General features: G+C 39.4%; 1 protein-coding gene across 1 annotated transcript; it reads left to right on the forward strand.

Annotated features, from left to right (window-relative positions):
* The first annotated feature begins 63 nt into the window (after window positions 1–63).
* On the forward strand, window positions 64–18,024 carry txnl1.S (thioredoxin like 1 S homeolog). The gene is made up of 8 exons (NM_001093279.1): window positions 64–253; window positions 3,016–3,112; window positions 5,826–5,999; window positions 8,629–8,751; window positions 10,114–10,183; window positions 14,051–14,223; window positions 15,955–16,059; window positions 17,788–18,024. The coding sequence occupies exons 1-8, from the start codon at window positions 156–158 to the stop codon at window positions 17,815–17,817; spliced, it is 870 nt and encodes a 289-aa protein (NP_001086748.1). The 5' UTR covers window positions 64–155; the 3' UTR covers window positions 17,818–18,024.
* Window positions 18,025–18,566: the final 542 nt, after the last annotated feature.

Consider the following 18,566-nt stretch of genomic DNA (forward strand, 5'->3'; position numbering starts at 1 on the left):
GCTCCGGCAAAACCCTGACGCGGTGCATTGTGGGAGTGGCAGCTTGCGAGAAGCAGTTACGGCCGCGGCGTGAGTGACGCGGCAGAAAGTGAAGGCGCCGGTAGGAACTAGAGGAAGCGAGAGAGACAGAAGCGGGGGCCGAAAAGAAAACCAACATGGTGGGAGTGAAAGTGATCGGGGCGGACGGCGAGTTTCAAGGGGAGCTGACGGCGGCGGGTTCCAGACTCAGTGTCGTGAAGTTCACAATGAAAGGGTGAGAATGAGAGTCTGGCGGCTCTGTGGTACCGGGGAACCTCCCTGACACTTATTGCCTTTGTCTTACCATTTCTACCTCTCACACACACACGTATTCTGCGCTCACAGACGGGGCTCAGTGATGTCATCAGTTGCAATCGCTGCCCGTGATGTCATAGGGGTCACGTGACTCACTGCAGCTTCTCCCTTGTACAATATCATCAGGTTATTGTTAGAAATTGTTCTATCAGCTGTGGGAAAGGGAATTTGCCGTTGGTTCAAAGGGTAAGTGGAACCCTCAATGTAATTGGAATGAGATGTATGGGATCCATTATCCAGAAACCCATTATCCACAGAACTCACGATTACGGGGAGGTCGAATTTTCATTAAATAATTCACATTTTTTAAAACTGTATTTAATTTTTTCTCTGTAATAAAAAAAAACTGTGCCCTATACATGTTTTTAAGATTTTTTTTAGTAGCCTTAAAGGAGACATATAGGATAAAAAAAAGACTCATTTTGTAGGCAATAACGTATACTTTATGATGCTGGTTTTAGTTTTGGCCAAAAAATTAAATGTAAAAAAATAAAAATATTGTCTTTAAAAAAAGGCCATTTTATTGGAGCTCCCTATAGATCTGATATGGTCTCTGTCCCAGTTTCAAATGAGGGGTGGGCGTGTCCTAATGGTCCCTGCCAGAATACAGTAGGAGGGAGGCAGCCAATCACAGCCCTGTGTTCATACAAGCACAGACAGGCTTTGGTTTCCTATTAGGTCAGCCAAGCTGCTGATTGGTTCCTGTCTAGGGATGGGCGAATTTGACCCGTTTCGTTTTACCAAAAATTCGCGCTGCCAAAAGTCGCAGACACCCATTAAAGTCTATGGCCGTCAAAAAAAATTTGTCGTGCGGCGAAATTGATTTGACGCACGTCGCCATACAGGTCTATGGCGTCCTTTTTTTCGGCGAAACGAAAAAATTCGCCCATCCCTATTCCTGTCCTACAGTGCAGTTTACAGGCTTCCCTGCACAGCTTGGGAAAGGAGGCAGCAGGAAGTGGAACAGATGGGTGGGACTAGTAGGGTTTTTTGCAGAAATTTTCAATAAAAAAAAAAAACACCCCTTTTTAAACCTCATTCATTCTATATCTAAATGAGTTTAATGCACTGGTACAGTTCTTGTGTTTTATATAAAATGTCCTTTTTAAGGTAATGAGATCCAAATTACATAAAGACCCCTTATCTAGAAGAGCCGGGTATTGAGCATTCTGGATAACAGGTCCCATACCTGTACCTCTGTTACTATTACCAATACAACTGAGCATCTATCCTATAGAACGGGCAGCTAACACGTTCACACTATTATGCTGCTATAGATTTTTTAATTTTTTTTTTTAATTCACCATTGTGTTCTGCGGTTCTTGGGCTTTTAACTGGTTTCAGGTTGAGAAGGCTTAATGACCATAGCAACCAGCGCAGCAGTACAGGAAGTCAGAATGAAATATGGATCCATCTTTTTAAAGGGCACCTGTTGTTATTGTGTATATTGAGATAAATGTATTGGGTGATCGTATTGGCTACTCACACCTGAGAAAGGGATTGAGCAACACACCTACCCCGAAACGTGTGAACTCGCTTTTTTTACTGCTAAAAAAAAAACATTTATTTTTTTTATCGCTCACTGGGTGGTTGGTACCACAAATTTCTGCTTGCACCCCCAGTGTCTCCCCTTTTTTTTTATTTATTTATTTTTTAGGAGAGGCCTGACATAAGAGAGAAACAATAGAAAGTAGGACTAAGCGACACAAATTGCAAGTTCCAGATGGGTTTTCTTTTCTTATTTGGTTGCTGGGGGGCAGTTTTCAGTTACAGGCAGAATAGAATGTGCCCCTCTTACTGAGGTCAGTCATTTGGTTCCATCCAAGGATCCTTGTTTTGTAAAGTCTTGAATAATAGGGGAACATCTAAGGCAATTGCTCCAGTCTTGAGGCACAAGACTACACAAGTGTAGGAGCACATGATCCGTATTCCCTCTATTGTAGTTCTCTGCCTTGTAACTAGAGCAATGGCTTCCACCCTGTCTTTTACCCTAATCACTCAGGCCCAGTGGGTATTTAAAGTTTAAGGAAAACTAAAGGCTAGAAATGTTGTGCATTATTTTTTGTGCTTCTGTACCAGCCCAAGGCAACCACAGTCCTTTAGCAGTAAAGAACTGTGTCTCCAAAGATGCCCCAGTAGCTCCCCATCTTCTTTTCTGCTGATTCACTGCACATGCTCTGTGCTGCTGTCACTTACTGAGCTTAGGGAGCCACTCACAATATACAGTACACATAGAATAGAAATGTCACAATATAAGGCTGATTAGTAATTAATACAGATAATTACTACATGGCAGCACAGAAACCAGTGCAATTAGCATCAGAATTTAATAATCAGCAAACCTGTAGCATCAGCTTATATTACAGCCAGGGAAGCTCATTGTCTGCTGGATAATTAGTGACGAGCCCTAAGCTTAGCTTCTCAACAGCCAATCAGAGCCCACTGAGCATGTGAGTGTCACAGACACTTTCCAAGATGGTGACCCCCTGTGACAAGTTTGAAGTCCTGGATCATTGCTGCTATTGACAAGCTGAAACTTTAGCCTCGTGCAATAAGTTCACTATATAAAATATGGCATTTTTAGCCACATTAATTTTTAGGGTTTAATTCTCCTTTATTGGTGACTTACGTTTAATATGCATAATGGTGTTAATGTTTTATACATTTGCCTTGATGTTACAGTTGTCCTCCTTGCGTAAGGATAGCGCCAGCCTTCACATCGCTGAGCAATAAATACCCGCAAGCAATCTTTTTGGAAGTCGATGTACACCAGTGCCAAGTAAGTAGGTGGTGAAGTATTAACCAGCATGCCGAGCAAGAGCATATCTTTCATTTAAAGGGGCTGTTCACCTTCAAAGCACTTTTTTCAATTCAGATGTTTTCAGATTGTTTCCCAGAAATAAAGACTTTTCAATTACTTTCCATTATTTATTTTTTACTGTTTTTTTCCAAAATCTAAGTTTAAAGTTCAATGTTGTTGTCTCTGGTGTTTGAGTCTGGCAGCTCAGTAATTCAGGTGCAGATTCTAAACTGTTATAATTCTGCAACATTTAGTTGATACATTTCTTAGCAGCACCTTTAGAGTATTAGCAACTATTGTATCAAGTCTAACAGCTGCCTTTAATGAAACCCAGAGATTCTGCTCAGCAGGGACAAAGATGACAAATGTATCAACTAAATGTATCCATTTAGAACAGTTTACAGGGTCGGTGACCCCCCTCCCAGAGCTGCTTCAGAAGGTGAAAATGACACTTTACACTTCGATATTAGAAAAACGGTCACACATAGAAAATAGAAAGTCAGTGGAAAAAGTCGTTATTTCTGGTGATCTATCTGAAAACAACTAGTTGTTTGAAGGTGAACCACCCCTTTAAAGGAACAGTTCAGTGTAAAAATAAAAACTGGTTCTATAGATATGCAAAAATATATATACAAAAAAGTGCAAATGTCGGCAGTAGTGGCACCTTGGAGGACATGATCTCTGGGTGGGCCCAAGGGTCTCCAGTCCATCACTGATCGAGCCCACATACTGGAATTTATCAAGGGTCGAATTGAAAATTCTAATTTTTTCTTTTTTTTTAATAATCATAACTCTTAAATTTGACTACGGAGTTATCCAAACTCGATTCGAGTTTTTAAAAATTTTGATCGAGATTTATCATTCTCTGGCCCTTCAAGAATTAGACTATCTGTGACCTAAAACCTGCCGAATTGCTATTAAAGTCAATCGGAGAGGTCCAGGGATCAATTTGGAGATGTCTGCAGCCTTCCTGACATTCGAGTTTTTTTTGGAGAAATAACTCTAAACGGGTTTGATCAAATTCGATTTGACTTTAATAGTTTTGGGGAGTTTAAAAAAAAAAAAAAAAACACAATTCAAGCCTTGATAAATGTGCCTCTTAATGTACAGGAAGTGCTCCCAATTCCCATTATTGTTGCTGTGCTGCAATAAATATAGTCAAGGAGCTTAGGGTTTGTCATTGTGATCCTACTTTCCTTTAGTTCAGGGGTGCCCAAAATGCAGATCGGGATCTATCAGTAGACCTGGCTGGTAATCAGTAGATCTCAAGACACTGTCACAAGTCACTTGACTGGGGGCAGCTGGGAAACTGACAATATGTATAGCCCCATGTCAGATTTCAAAATTGAATTTAAAAAAAAATAGTTTGCTCTTTTGAGAACTGGATTTTAGTGCGTAAGTCTATTAACTGATGCGATTTGAAAAAAACATGTTTTTCCATTACATTATCCCTTTAAAGGACAAGGAAAGGCAAAACAATAAAATCCCATTTTTACATTCTTTAATGAAAAATAAACCTTTCTCCAATATACTTTAATTAAAAAATGTGTACAGTTTTTATAAGAAACCTGACTGTATGCAGTGAAATTCTCCCTTCATTTACTGCTGTGGATAGGAATTGTCAGACGGTCCCTAACTGCTCTGCAGGGAAACAATCATACTTATGTACAGCAGGGGGAGCTCCCGCCTTACTTCCCAGCCATGCAGAACTCAAGCAGCTTTGTTTATGACGATCCCTAAGCAGCCCAGACCACACTGAGCATGTGCATAGTCTTAGTCTTGCAAAGATGTATAACAAAGTTACAAGATGGTGACCCCCAGTGGCCAACTTTGAAAGCATAAATCATTTGTTTGATTAGGCTTGTGGTGTAGTAAGTTCATGTTTATGTTTAGTATACAAAATACAGCATTTCTAGCCTTATTCTATTTTACACTTTCCTTGTCCTTTAAGGTTATATATCGCTATACATTTTCTCATAAATGAATGTTGAAGTAATATTATCCATGAAACAGAATGCTAACATTGCTTTTATGGATGTTGATTATAATGGAACAACATCGCTAAAAGTAGGGATGCACCGAATCCAGGATTCAGTTCGGTATTCGGCCAGGATTCAGCCATTTTCAGCAGGATTCGGATTTGGACGGATCTTTGTGCCTGGCCGAACCAAATCCTTAAAATTATGTGACGTTTTGTCACAAAACAAGGAAGTAAAAACATTTTTAGCCACACATTAATGCACGGCTCTCTTTTCCCCTCCCCCTCGCTGATTTGCATATGCAAATTAGGGTCCGGATTCTCTTCGGTATTCGGCTGAATCTTTCACAAAAGATTCAGGGGTTCAGCTGAATCCAAAATAGTGGATTTGGTGCATCCCTAACTAAAAGTAGATCTGCCACTGATTCTTTAGTTCTTGTCTCTTCTTTATTTCACACTATGCTCACTGACACATACCTCTCTATAAATCTAAATATAATTATAGGCTGTGGCTTGACTGTATGAGTCAGTCTGTAATTAGTCATCAATGTTCACTCCTACTATGACATGATATTTGTGTCCCTAATGATGAATCCGTTGTGCTTTGTGCAATATATCCTCATTAACTGCAGCGTAATCAGTGTATCCCTCTTCTTTATAACATGCTGTAGAAGAGATGTAAAATTTAAAACTTTTGTCTTGTTTGTGTTCCAGGGAACAGCTACTGCCAACAACATATCTGCAACCCCCACGTTCTTGTTCTTTAGAAATAGAGTAAAAATTGACCAGTACCAAGGGGCAGACGTTGCAGGCTTAGAAGAGAAAATTAAACAGCACTTAGAAAATGATCTTGGAAACAATGAAGATTCCGATATTCCAAGAGGCTATGTAAGTACTGCCTGTCAACATGATTCAATTTAAAGGGGACCTGTCACCTTAATTCCAAATCCTATTTTATCATGTTAGTCAAGCAAAATATACTTTACGTACACTATATAAATTATTTAAATCTTGTTTCCTTCAGCCTAGTAATTCATAATTACATAATAGCAAGCAGGCAGCTGCCATTTTTGTAGACACTGGGGGTTATTTATAAACATTTTGCAAATCTGCACCTGGGCAGAAACCCATGGCAACCAATCAGATGATTGCTTTCAGTGTTCAACCTACAGCTGCCTGAAAAAAGCTAATCACTGATTGGTTGCTATGGGTTACTGCCCAGGTGCAAATTTGCCCAGTGTTTATAAATGAGGCCCACTGTTGTCAAGTTTGGCATCATCTCAAAATCTTATTTTTCTGCTAGAATGGGGGACCCAATGACAATTCCCATGCACAGGCGACATAATTAGATGGTAAGGAGGGAGGGGGGATGTGGGGAGAGCAGTGACATTTAGGAAGTGCTGAATGGAAAATGAAAGTAATTGCTTGCCCCGCCCCTATGCACAGAGGAGGAGCAGGCAATATTTGATTGATGGCTGAGATTTTTAAATGAGTTTACAACAATTATGGATGTTTTAATTAAATATTTTTTAAAATAAAATACAAATTAAGCATGAAATACAAATTCTTTTTTTTTATTAAAATTTTATTTTTAAAGGACTTTAATTATACAGGTTTGGGTGACAGGTCCACTTTAAAGGGCACCTGTTGGGCAAAAATAGTAACTCCAACCAAAGGTGCAGCTTATACAGCCCGGACTCCAGTTGGGGGTAACAGTGTGCCCCAACATGGCCACTCTCTTTTAGTATAGGTCTTTGTGGGGAGCAATTTAAAAAAAAAATACTGTTGGGGATACTATTTTTGCCCAACAGGTGCTCTTTAAAGGAACAGTTCAGTGTAAAAACTGGGTAAATAGATAGGCTGTGCCAAATAATAAATGGTAGGCAAAAATGTAATGTATAAAGGCTGGAGTGACTGGATGTCTAACATAATAGCCAGAACACTACTTCCTGCTTTTCAGCTCTCTAACTCTGTTAGTCAGTGACTTGAAGCGGGGCCCACATGGGACATAACTGTTCAGTGAGTTTGCAATTGATCCTCCGCATTCAGCTCAGATTCAAAAGCAACAGTTATGCCCCATGTGCCCCCCTCAAGTCTCTGATTGGTTACTGCCTGGTAACCAATCAGTGGAGAGTTGAAAAGCAGGAAGTAGTGTTCTGGCTATTATGTTACACATCCAGTCACTCCAGCCTTTATACATTACATTTTTGGCTAACTAACTATATGAGAAACATTTTTTATTTTGCACCGCCTATCTATTTACCCAGTTTTTATTTTTACACTGAACTGTTCCTTTAATAGGATTCCCATCTTCATCCCAGTTCATCCAACATTTCTCTCGCCGCCCTTTACTTTGAAGATTATCATAGCGACTATTAGTGCAATAATACATTCTGGAGATTTGGGGTATAAGTTAGAGACTAAAGCAGAGGTTTATTTTGTTTTAATAAGAAATAGAATCCAAGTACCATTGGCTTATACTGGCCTACTGCAATTACAATATTGAAACCTGTACAAAGAATGTAATGGTAGCGATCAGAATATGTGTGCAATTCTGGTATCCCATAATAAGTTGGTGGGCAATATTGATGACGTTAAAGAGTTGCTATAGCTTCAGTTCCAAATAACAGCTTGGCGTTCCTGTGCAGGTCCATTCTTCGTTTGCCTCACTGCCCACTACCCCAGGAGGCCTACAGTGATTGGATGCAATGAGAAGAAGCCTAGTGCTTTCTCTGCAAATCTGCACTATGTGTATAATTATCTGCTCACAGGGAGTCTGGCATTTCCCCAGGAACAAACAAGTTAACATTTCCTTCTACTGAGGGACACTGAACTGATCCTCTCCATGCCTATATACCGACAGATTTCAGTAGCCTGCAGGGATCCCAAGCATACAATAATGCTGTCTGCTGGAGAAATTCATACCATGGGTTTGTGTTGTAGCAGCACAGAAAGCAAGCCAGATTCCCCCACTGCGTTTGGATTATCCTTACCTTGTGTTCTTACCTTTATTTCTAGCCTGGTTCTTCTTACTCTGTAGACTTCACTGGAATGTTCTACGCTGGTTCTTAAAGGGGAACTATCGTGAAAATTAAAATTTAATATAAGCTTCCTCATACTGAAATAAGAAACTTTCTAAATACAATCAATTAAAAATTCTGCACAATAGCAATCTAACAATAGCTGCCTTTTGCACAAATCCTGCATTTAGAGAGACATGATGTCTGGTGAGTTTAATAGAGTGAGCTCTAATACATCTTCTAGGCAAAAGAAGCCCCCCTATAAGATATATTGGTTCATTCATCTAACACCCAACTCTTGAATGAAGACAGAATGAGGAGAAACAGATGAGAGGGATAGTGAACATAAACGTTATTATTTCAGAAACGGTACAGAATTTTTAATTGACTGATTTAGAAAGTTTCTTATTTCAGTATGCTGAAGCTTATATTACATTTTCATTTTCTCGATAGTTCGCCTTTAAACGTGTTTAATAATAACATCCTGTTGATTTCAGATGGATTTGTTGCCATTTGTAAATAAAGCCGGGTGTGAATCCCTCAATGAAAGTGATGATCATGGCTTTGATAATTGTCTACGGAAAGACCCAACGTACCTCGAGTCAGACTGCGATGAACAGGTATGAAATATACGCTGGTTTTATTCATAATGCCCGGTACACTTCAGTTAATGAAGTCATGGCAGTTTCCATTTCCAAAAAAATATATTGAGCTGGCTCTAATACTTAAACTATAAATGACTGATCAAGTGATAAATAGTACGGAACCGTATATCTCTGAGCAATATAATTAGCTGCAAAAAAACAAGCACATACTCCTGGAGCCAGCCGATGAAGTAAAATTGAAGTTTGAAAAATATAAAAATTGGGACTTAAACCCCCAGCCCATTACATATTGCCCAGTGATTTGGTGACGACTGAACCGCTAGTCCCCGCCACTTAGATTTGATTGCTGACCCATCCACCTTTTATTATCGGACACGGCCAGTGCACTCTCAGATTTGGTCACCACGCCCATTTAACAATTAACATTATTGGGCCATACTAGCCACCTACAAACACAAAGGCACAGAGTGTGCCAAACCCGTTTGGAATTTTGGATTCATATACAACTTGGATTTTCTTTTGAAAGCACCACAGAGGTTATAAATTGTATAATATTAAATTGTGTCCATTATAGTGACCAGGCAGAATTAGCATAGTGTGAAAAGATTGTCTTTAACTATGGATCACACTGGAGTAATTATTCTATGGCTTTTATATCTAAATATTCTAAAAACTATTATACTGACCTAAAGTGGAATTTTATTTCTTCTTATATCTAGTAGTACAGGTATGCAATCTGTTATCCAGAATGCTTGGGACCTGGGGTTTTCCAGATCTTTCCACAATTAGGATCTTCATACCTTAAAGGTGGCCATACATGGAGAGATCCGCTCGTTTGGCGATGTCGAGCGGATCTCTCCCCGATATGCCCACCAACGATCGGATCCTAATGAATAGTAATGGGCGGTTGGATCGCAGGACCGCATCAACGAATAGATCGTCCCGACTTTCGGCCAGATCTCGATCGGTGAAGCCCGTCGGGGGGGCCCCATACACGGGCCAATAAGCTGCCGACACGGTCTGTCTGCAGCTTTTATCGGCCCATGTATGGACACCTTAAGTCTACTAGAAAATCATGTAAACATTAAATAAACCCAATAGGCTGGTTTTGCCTCCAATAAGGATTAATTATATATTAGTTGGGATCAAGTACAATCTACTGTTTTATTATTACAGAGAAAAAGGAAATCATTTTTAAAAATTAAGATTATTTGGGTAAAATGGAGTCTGTGGGAGACAGCCTTTCCGTAATTCCAAAGTTTTCTGGATAACGTATACCATACCTGTATAGTGTGTATCCTGCAGTGCAAATCAGTGACTAGTTAACTGAAGCACAATGCGGTACTTGGTTAAACTGCATGTAATTCTCTTTTGCAGCTGCTGATGACGGTAGCGTTTAACCAGCCGGTGAAATTGTATTCCATGAAACTACAAGGTCCAGATAATGGTGAGGAAATAACCACATTTCAACCAGAGAATCTTGCTATGACGCATAGTCAATAATATATACTCCTCATTATAATTTCACCTACTTGCCTATCATTCAGTTCGAGTCTGTCCCACGATGTTACCAGTAAAGGATTACTTGAAAATGAGGAGCCATCACTTAAATAACTTTGCACCCCTTACCCATCACTCATAGGAGATAACTAAATCATGGATAGAGAAACACACCTAGATATTCGGCGAGTGGATGTCTAACGTAATAGCCAGAATGTAACTTGCTGCTTTAAATCTCTCTTACTCTTGGTTAGTCAGCAACTTGAACATAACCGTTCAGTTTGTTTGCTTTCAATTCTTAGCACGCTGGTCAGATTTACATAGTAACATAGTAAGTTAGGTTGAAAAAAGACAATGTCCATCAAGTTCAACCTTAAGTCAATATATATAACCTGCCTAACTGCCAGTTGATCCAGAGGAAGGCAAAAAACCCATTTGAAGCCTCTCCAATTTGCCTCAGAGGGGGAAAAAATCCTTCCTGACTCCAAAATGGCAATAGGATCAGTCCCTGGATGAACTTGTACTATGAGCTATCTCCCATATCCCTGTATTCCCTCACTTGCTAAACACCATCCAACCCCTTCTTATACCTATCTAATGTATCAGCCTGTACTACTGATTCAGGGAGACAATTCCACATCTTCACAGCTCTCACTGTAACAAACCCCTTCCCAATATTTAGACAGAACCTCTTTTCTTCTAATCGGAATGGAGGACCCTGTGTCAGCTGGAAAGACCTACTGGTAAATAAAGCATTAGAGAGATTATTATATGATCCCCTTATATATTTATATATAGTTATCATTTTGGCTAACTCACGCAAAGACCTTGGCCAGGATCTGCCCTATATTAAGCGATAAGTCCGGGGCTATTGTAACACCCGGACGCAATATGATGAGCTTGGGTTTAAAAATATCAGAATAATTTATATTACAAACTGGACTGTTTTTATCTCATGACAATTTGTACCTATGTACCTCCATTGATATTAGATGACTTGTATTTTCCTATATAGCAATATACTGCTTGTTAACCTCAATATATATACATGAGCTCTATATTTAACAGCTAACTAGCCCTGTATGTGGCTATCATTGTAAATTTGTATATAGTCCCTTATGACGCTATCTGCTTAAACTCCCCTTCCGTCCATTCTATAACCTATACTAAATATTGTGTGTTATTGAACCAAGAATAAATTGGGTTTAGACATATAATTAAGCACTAATTGGCAATGAATGTAGAAGCTTCGTAGAATGCTATGTGTAATTGTATGTTGATATATTGACAAGACAACAAAAGGGTAAACACTTAACATATACAAATAGCAAGAATTCTCTAGTCTTGTGCAGTTGTTGAAATGCAATGAAACCTTACCGATATACTTGAACAATATTTGAAGACCTTTTACTTCTTGGGCTTCACTTGTTTCCTGACCAGATTCCTTGCCACTTTCACTATGTAAATGAAGTTCTGTTTTGGGCCAAAAGAAAGCCTTATGTGACAAAAGTGGAGATAAAAGCCAAACTACTTTGTGGAGCAGCAGGGAGGCACAGCAGGGCAATTATTTGAGATGCACTTGTAGTGCTCTGGCACGAGGATGTGTTATCAGAGAGGTTTCCTGCTGCTCAAGGGATACTAACATTAAAAATACAAGTTTTCATGAAAGAACCTAGTGAATAAGCTTTATAAAGAGCCATACCTGTATCATGTGGAGGAGGCTGTTTTCCATGCAGCTCTTTGTTCATGGTGAATTTGCCAGTTTATGTTACAGCCACCTGATCAGGAAGTAGTAGCTACAGAAATGTGTTCCCCCAGCTGGGTCAAAACATAGCACTTTCCTAAGTCGCTGGTTTCTCTAGCTACAGTATAAGGCTAAGGCCACACTGGCCATTTTGTGGAGATTTGGAAAACGAACTGCCGCGTGTCATTAGCGGCATTTTTTCCATATTAGCCGGCGCAGAGTGAGCGTTTGGGGAGATTGGTCGCCGCAAAGACCAGTGTAATTAAAGTGTAATTAAAGTTCATTTTGCTTGACTAATGCGATAAAATAGGATTTTGAATAATTGTTTTGGGTGACAGGTCCCCTTTAATCATAGTAGTAACAGCAGCAATAGAAGTAATAATAAGCCCGGATTCAGCCTTTTTCACAGGATTCAGCCCAATCCTTGTGCCTGGCCAAACCGAATCTTCTTATGTAAATTGGGGGCAGGGCGGGAAATCACGTCATAAAACACGGAAGCTAAAAAAAAAAAATCACTTTTTTCCTTTCCCACCCCTAATTTGCATATGCAAATTCAGATTTGGTTCGGCCGAATCTTCCACAAAGGATTTCGGTGATTCAGACGAATCCAGAATAGTGGATTCAGTGCATCCCTAATAATAATATCTTTAAAGGAATCTATCTGTACCCAGTGGGGTTTTTATTACAAGACAGTCCATGCTTTGCTTGCTGATTTATGACATGGATACTCAATGGGGCTCATTTCTCAACATTGGGCAAATTTGTTTGCCGTGTTATTGTCAAGATGCAGTCATATTATTGCCTGTAGTTGACTGAAAAATGGTTGCTACTGACTGCTACAGGTTACCTTCTCTTCAAAAGGTGTTGCCTGGTAAAGGCAAGGGAGCATTTGACATGTTTTGGATATTTCACGTTTCCTTGGCAGAGGAACAGCATGGTAGTTCTCCCTCATTTTAATAATTGTAAATCTTAAAGGGGTTGTTCACCTTCAAACAACTAGATGTTTTCCGATAGATCACCAGAAATAATTACTTTTTCCAATGACTTTCTATCTGTCACCGTTTTTCAAATATTGAAGTGTAAAGTGTCTTTTTTTCACCTTCTAAAGCAGCTCTGGGGGGGTCGCCGACCCTGCAAACTGTTCTAAATGGATACATTTAGTTGATACATTTGTTATCTTTGTCCCTGCTGAGCAGAATCTCTGGGTTTCATTACAGGCGGCTGTTAGACTTGATACAATAGTTGCTGATATTCCAGAGATGCTGCTGAGAAATGGATCAACTAAATGTATCAACTAATTGTTGCAAAATTGTAACAGTTTGAGTCTGGCAGCTCAGTTATTCAGGTGCAGACATTAAACTTTTTGGGAAAACAGTTAAGAATAAATAATGGAAAGTAATTGAAAAAAGTCTTTATTTCTGGGGAACAATTTCAAAACAACTGGATTGAAAAAAGTGTTTGGAAGGTGAACAAGCCCTTTAATTCAACTTTATTTGTGTTAAACATTAAGGCAACGTCTTTCATGTATCTTCAAAAATACCTTTTTTATTTTTTTTGTGAGGATTCCCTTACAAGGAGCCATGTGGTGGGTGGGCAAAGTCAGGGAGCAGCAGTAAAAACAACCCCAGTTGTTTACAAGTATGAGACCAGTTATCCAGAATGCTTGGGACCTGGAGCTTTCAGGATAACAGATCTTTACATAATTTGGATCTTCATACCTTAAGTCTACTTGGAAATCATGTAAACCCTAAATAAACCCAATAGGCTGGTTTTGCTCCAATAAGGATTAATTATATCTTAGTTGGGATCAAGTACAAGCGACTGTTTTATTATTACACAGAAAAAGGAAATCATTTTTAAAATTTGCATTATTTGGATAAAATGGAGTCTATAAGTGTAATTTGGAGGTTGCTGGATAACAGGTTTCTGGATAACGGACCCCATACCTGTATAGTGTTCCTGTAGGGTTAAGTAACCCCTCCAGTTGACTGTCCCAGTCATCCTTGAGTGCTTTCAGGTAACCTCTCCCAAGAAAGTGTTCTGATAAGTCTTTATTCCTTCTTTATACAGGTCAAGGTCCCAAGTATGTTAAGATTTTTATTAACCTTCCCCGATCCATGGACTTTGATGAAGCGATGAGGAGTGAGCCGACCCAGGCCGTGGAGCTTTCAGCTGATGATATTAAAGAGGACGGCATTATTCCGTTACGCTACGTGAAATTTCAGAATGTTAACAGTGTAACGGTAAGTGCCTGTGATTTACTGCACAGCAATCTGCAAGGTAATGGCACGCGGGAGTTTGACAGTGTTTTGTTACTCTTCAGATTTATGCTGCAAATCTCCCTCCACCCAAAGATACAAAGTGAAATGCAGACATTGTGCCAGGTCATGCTTGGTGGTCTATTTATCAAAATTGGTGTAGTAAAAGCTTTTTCAAAATCAGCTAAACTCACATTTTAAAAAAGCATGAACGGCTACACATTTATTAAAAGATCCGAAAAAACTGCAGAACAAATCCGAATAAGGATACTAAAACCTCAAACTTTTTTTTAATAAGAATTCTCGAGCGATTACAAATGAAAAACCTCTAAAAGCTCAAAGCAAAGAAAATATTTGATTTCTACGTGACCTTGCAAGCTTTTAGTTGAAGTTTTGTACTAGGGTTTTCTTTAAAGGGCATGAAAGTCAAAAAAATTAAATTTAATGAAAAATAAACTAAAATAAATATATCTCCAATATACTTTAATTAAAAAATATGTACCGTATGATTGTTTCCCTGAAGAGCAGGGAACGTCTGACAATTCCTATCCACAGCAGTAAATGAAGGGGAAATTTCACTGCGTACAGTACACATTTTTTAATGAAAGTATATTGGAGATAGGTTTCTTTTTCATTAAAGAAAATAAAATGGGATTTTATTTTTTTTTGCCTTTACGTGCCCTTTAACTACAAGGCAGTGCTGGACCTTGTCTTTAAAATTACACACAATTAAAAACTGCTATTATCCGAATATCAAAAAAGGATTGCATGTAGCAAAGAAGTGTTTAACCAAAAATACCCGAACCCTCCCTTCCAAAGATCCCCCACGCGCAAATACCTGCCTATTTACATGGGGAGCTAGTGGGAGCTACCCTTGCCACCATCCACCTATGCAGCCCTACACATTTCGCTGACTGCTCAGCTTCTTCAGGGGTATGAACCCCTGAACTTAGCTTCCCGGCAGCTGCTCAAGGCACACTGAGCATGTGTAGTGTCCCTGACACTCCTAACAAAATCCAAAATGGCAAACTTTGAAGGCCCAGATTATTACTACTGTAGAGATGTTAAACCTTTAGGATGATGCAGTAAGTACAATATATAAAACATGGCAGTCATGGCCATATTAATTTTTAGGGTTTAGTTTTCCTTTAAGGATTTTGTTTGGAACATTCGGCTTCCCCAGTGCAACAAGCTCTTCCTCAGCATTTCTTTCCCGTGTATATCCTTGTAATCTAAATTTGCCCCGGCAAAGGCATGTGGTGCTCAGGGGAATGTATTACTTGGTCAGGCTGAGAAAAACATTTTGTCCAGTTAAACCCGTCTTTGACTCTGGTCCAAGCGTTTCACAGTCTGTGCACTTGGCATCTGTTGGGTGAAAGCAAATTCCTTCCCTGAGTTCTGCACCGTAGTCTTAATTAGCATTCGTTTATCTTACAATCTCCCGCTTCCATCTATTCCTGTGCTATGTAATGCCCCCCCAGTCTTTAAATAGCCCACCCGCTTAGCCGTGCACAGGTGGCCAGTCCAAAATGACATTGGCAGGACAGTTCCAATTGGTAAAATCTGTGAAATTTGTTAGGCCAATTTATATTTGAGCTAATTAAATTATGTTTTTATTGCTCGGCCACCTGATCCCACAAAAGTACGTTCACACCAAATTTATCATGTCTATCCCCCAGTGTCTCATAAACGAGCGTTTAATCATTTTTCTTTCAGCTGTTTGTCCAGTCCAATCAGGGTGACGAGGAGGCAACGAGAATCACGTATTTAACTTTCATCGGGACCCCTGTACAAGCCACAAACATGAACGACTTCAAAAGAGTAAGTTCCATTGTATTCGGCATCGTATGAACAGAAACCTGCTAATAAATGAGGAAATATTCTCTCTTTATCTTGGCCAATCAACAGAGAATATAAACTTATTTATTAGTAGGTTTCATAGTTTACCGTTGTCTTCGTACTGAATTCAGTCATTTGGCTGCTGAATTTCATTTTAAAAGGTGATTATATCAAGAGATGTACCGAATCCACTATTTTGGATTCAGCCGAACCCCTGAATCCTTCGCAAAAGATTTGGCCGAATACCAAACGGAATCCTAATTTGCATATGCAAATTAGGGGTTGGAAGGGGGAAACATTTTTACTTCCTTGTTTGGTGACAAAAAGTCACGCAATTTCCCTCCACGCCCCTAATTTGCATATGCAAATTCGTATTTCGGTTCGGCCGCGCAGAAGGATTTTTCCTGCTGAAAAAGGCAGAATCCTGAATTCAATGCATCTTTAATTATATCTCCCTCTAAAGCAGCCACTTATTTTTTCAGTTCCTTTAACTTTGTGGCCCAAACGGTTATGGGACCTGTTATCCAGAATGCTCGGGACCTAGAGTTTTCTGGATATGGATCTTTCCATAATTTGGATCTTCATACCTTAAGGGCTCTTACTCACGAGTGGTTGTAGCTGCACTCAGCCGCAGGGGAGCGCAGGAATAGACGCATTAGGTTTTTTTCAATGGGGCTGTACTCACAATGGGGCGTGTAGGCGCCAAACATAGGTTGAGAAGCAACATGCTGTATTTTTCCTGCGTTCAACGCCTACACGCGCCTCTGTGAGTACAGCCCCATTGAAAAAAAACCTGATGCGTCTATTCCTGCGCTCCCCTGCAGCTGAACGCAGAAAAAAAAACGGAACGCAGGGGAGCGCAGCTACAGCCGCTCGTGAGTAAGAGCCCTAAGTCTACTAGAAAATCATGTAAACATTAAATAAACCCAATAGGCTGGTTTTGCTACCAATAAGGATTAATTATATCTTAGTTGGGACCAAGTACAAGCTACTGTTTTATTATTACACAGAAAAAGGAAATCATTTTTAAAGGTCAAGTAAACCTTTAAAATAAGTGAATGTAAAATTGATGAGGGTGCTATTCTAAGCACCTTTACAATTTACATTCATTATTTTCTTTTAATTCAAAGATGTTAAGTGTTACATGTACTGTTAATATGAATCAATTGTGTTTCAACAGCGCCACCTGCTGGTCTGTTTTAGATCATTCTGACCACCAAGTAGTCAAGGAAGTTGTCAGGAGAAAGAAAGAGGCTGCTCTGATGTTCTTCTGCTTAGGAAAGATTTAAGAAATGTTTCAAATTATTTCCCTAAGGAGAAGAACGTCAGAGCAGCCTCTTTCTTTCTCCTGACAACTTCCTTGACTACTTGGTGGTCAGACAGGTGGGAAACTGACCAGCAGGTGGCGCTGTTGTAACAAAATTCATTCATAGTAACAGTACATGCATCCTTTAATATCTTGGAATTAAAAGAAAATAAATAATGAATGTAAATTGCAAAAGTGCTTAGAATAGCCCCTCATCAGTTTTACATTCATTTATTTTAAAGGTTTTGTTAGTCTACGTGAGATGGCCTTTCCATAATTCAGAACTTCCTGGATAACAGGTTTCTGGATAATGGATCCCATACCTGTAGTAGTTTTAACTTAAATCTATATCCTGGGCTAAACCATGGTCTCATTAACATCTTTAAACTCTGATTTCTGTGCAGGTCATAGGGAAGAAAGGAGAAAGCCACTGAGAGAATACCAAGACCTGTCATGAGAGGCTCGTACCAATGAGACCCCAGTCTTCAATCCACAGGACAAAGTGCTTTACTGTAGAATGTTCTTGTCTCATTCAGTGGAATTACCAATAAGTCGTTGCTTTTTGTTAAGCTGTTTCATAAGTGATTTTATTTGGATCTGGCAACCGACATTTGTAAATAAACATACATTTTGGCAAGTTCCATTTGTGACACCCGCAGTCGCTCTTCTCGATGCTGATTCATCGTTGATCCAGTGAGGGATGTAGTGAACAGATCCACTTCTTAAAGGAATTGTAAAAATCAGTGTAAAAATAAAATCTGGGTAAATAAATAGGCTGTGCAAAATAAAAAATGTTTCTAATATAGTTAGTTAGCCAAAAATGTAATGTATAAAGGCTGGAGTGAACAGATGTCTAATAAAACAGCCAGAATCCAACTTCTTTCTTTTCAGCTCTATAACTCTGAGTTAGTCAGCGACTTGAAGGGGGGCCACATGGTACATTTCTGTTCGGTGAGTTTGCAATTGATCCTCAGCATTCAGCTCAGATTCAAAAGCAACAGATATGACCCATGTGGCCTCCCCTCAAGTCTCTGATTGGTTACTGTCTGGTAACCAGGGTAACCAGTCAGTGTAAACCAAGAGAGCTGAAAAGCAGGAAGTAGTGTACTGACTGACATGTTAGACATCCAGTCACTCCAGCCTTTATACCCAGTTTTTATTTTTACACTGAACAATTCCTTTA

This window comes from Xenopus laevis, chromosome 1S (genome assembly GCF_017654675.1).
Source record: "Xenopus laevis strain J_2021 chromosome 1S, Xenopus_laevis_v10.1, whole genome shotgun sequence".
NCBI lineage: Eukaryota > Metazoa > Chordata > Amphibia > Anura > Pipidae > Xenopus > Xenopus laevis.

Excerpts from the sequence above, each read along its gene's own strand:
- txnl1.S (NM_001093279.1), top strand. The coding sequence starts at position 156 with ATGGTGGGAGTGAAAGTGATCGGGGCGGACGGCGAGTTTCAAGGGGAG. Across the intron at positions 6,000-8,628 it reads CCGATATTCCAAGAGGCTAT|ATGGATTTGTTGCCATTTGT; the intron begins GTAAGTACTGCC and ends TGTTGATTTCAG. Across the intron at positions 14,224-15,954 it reads AGAATGTTAACAGTGTAACG|CTGTTTGTCCAGTCCAATCA; the intron begins GTAAGTGCCTGT and ends TTTTTCTTTCAG.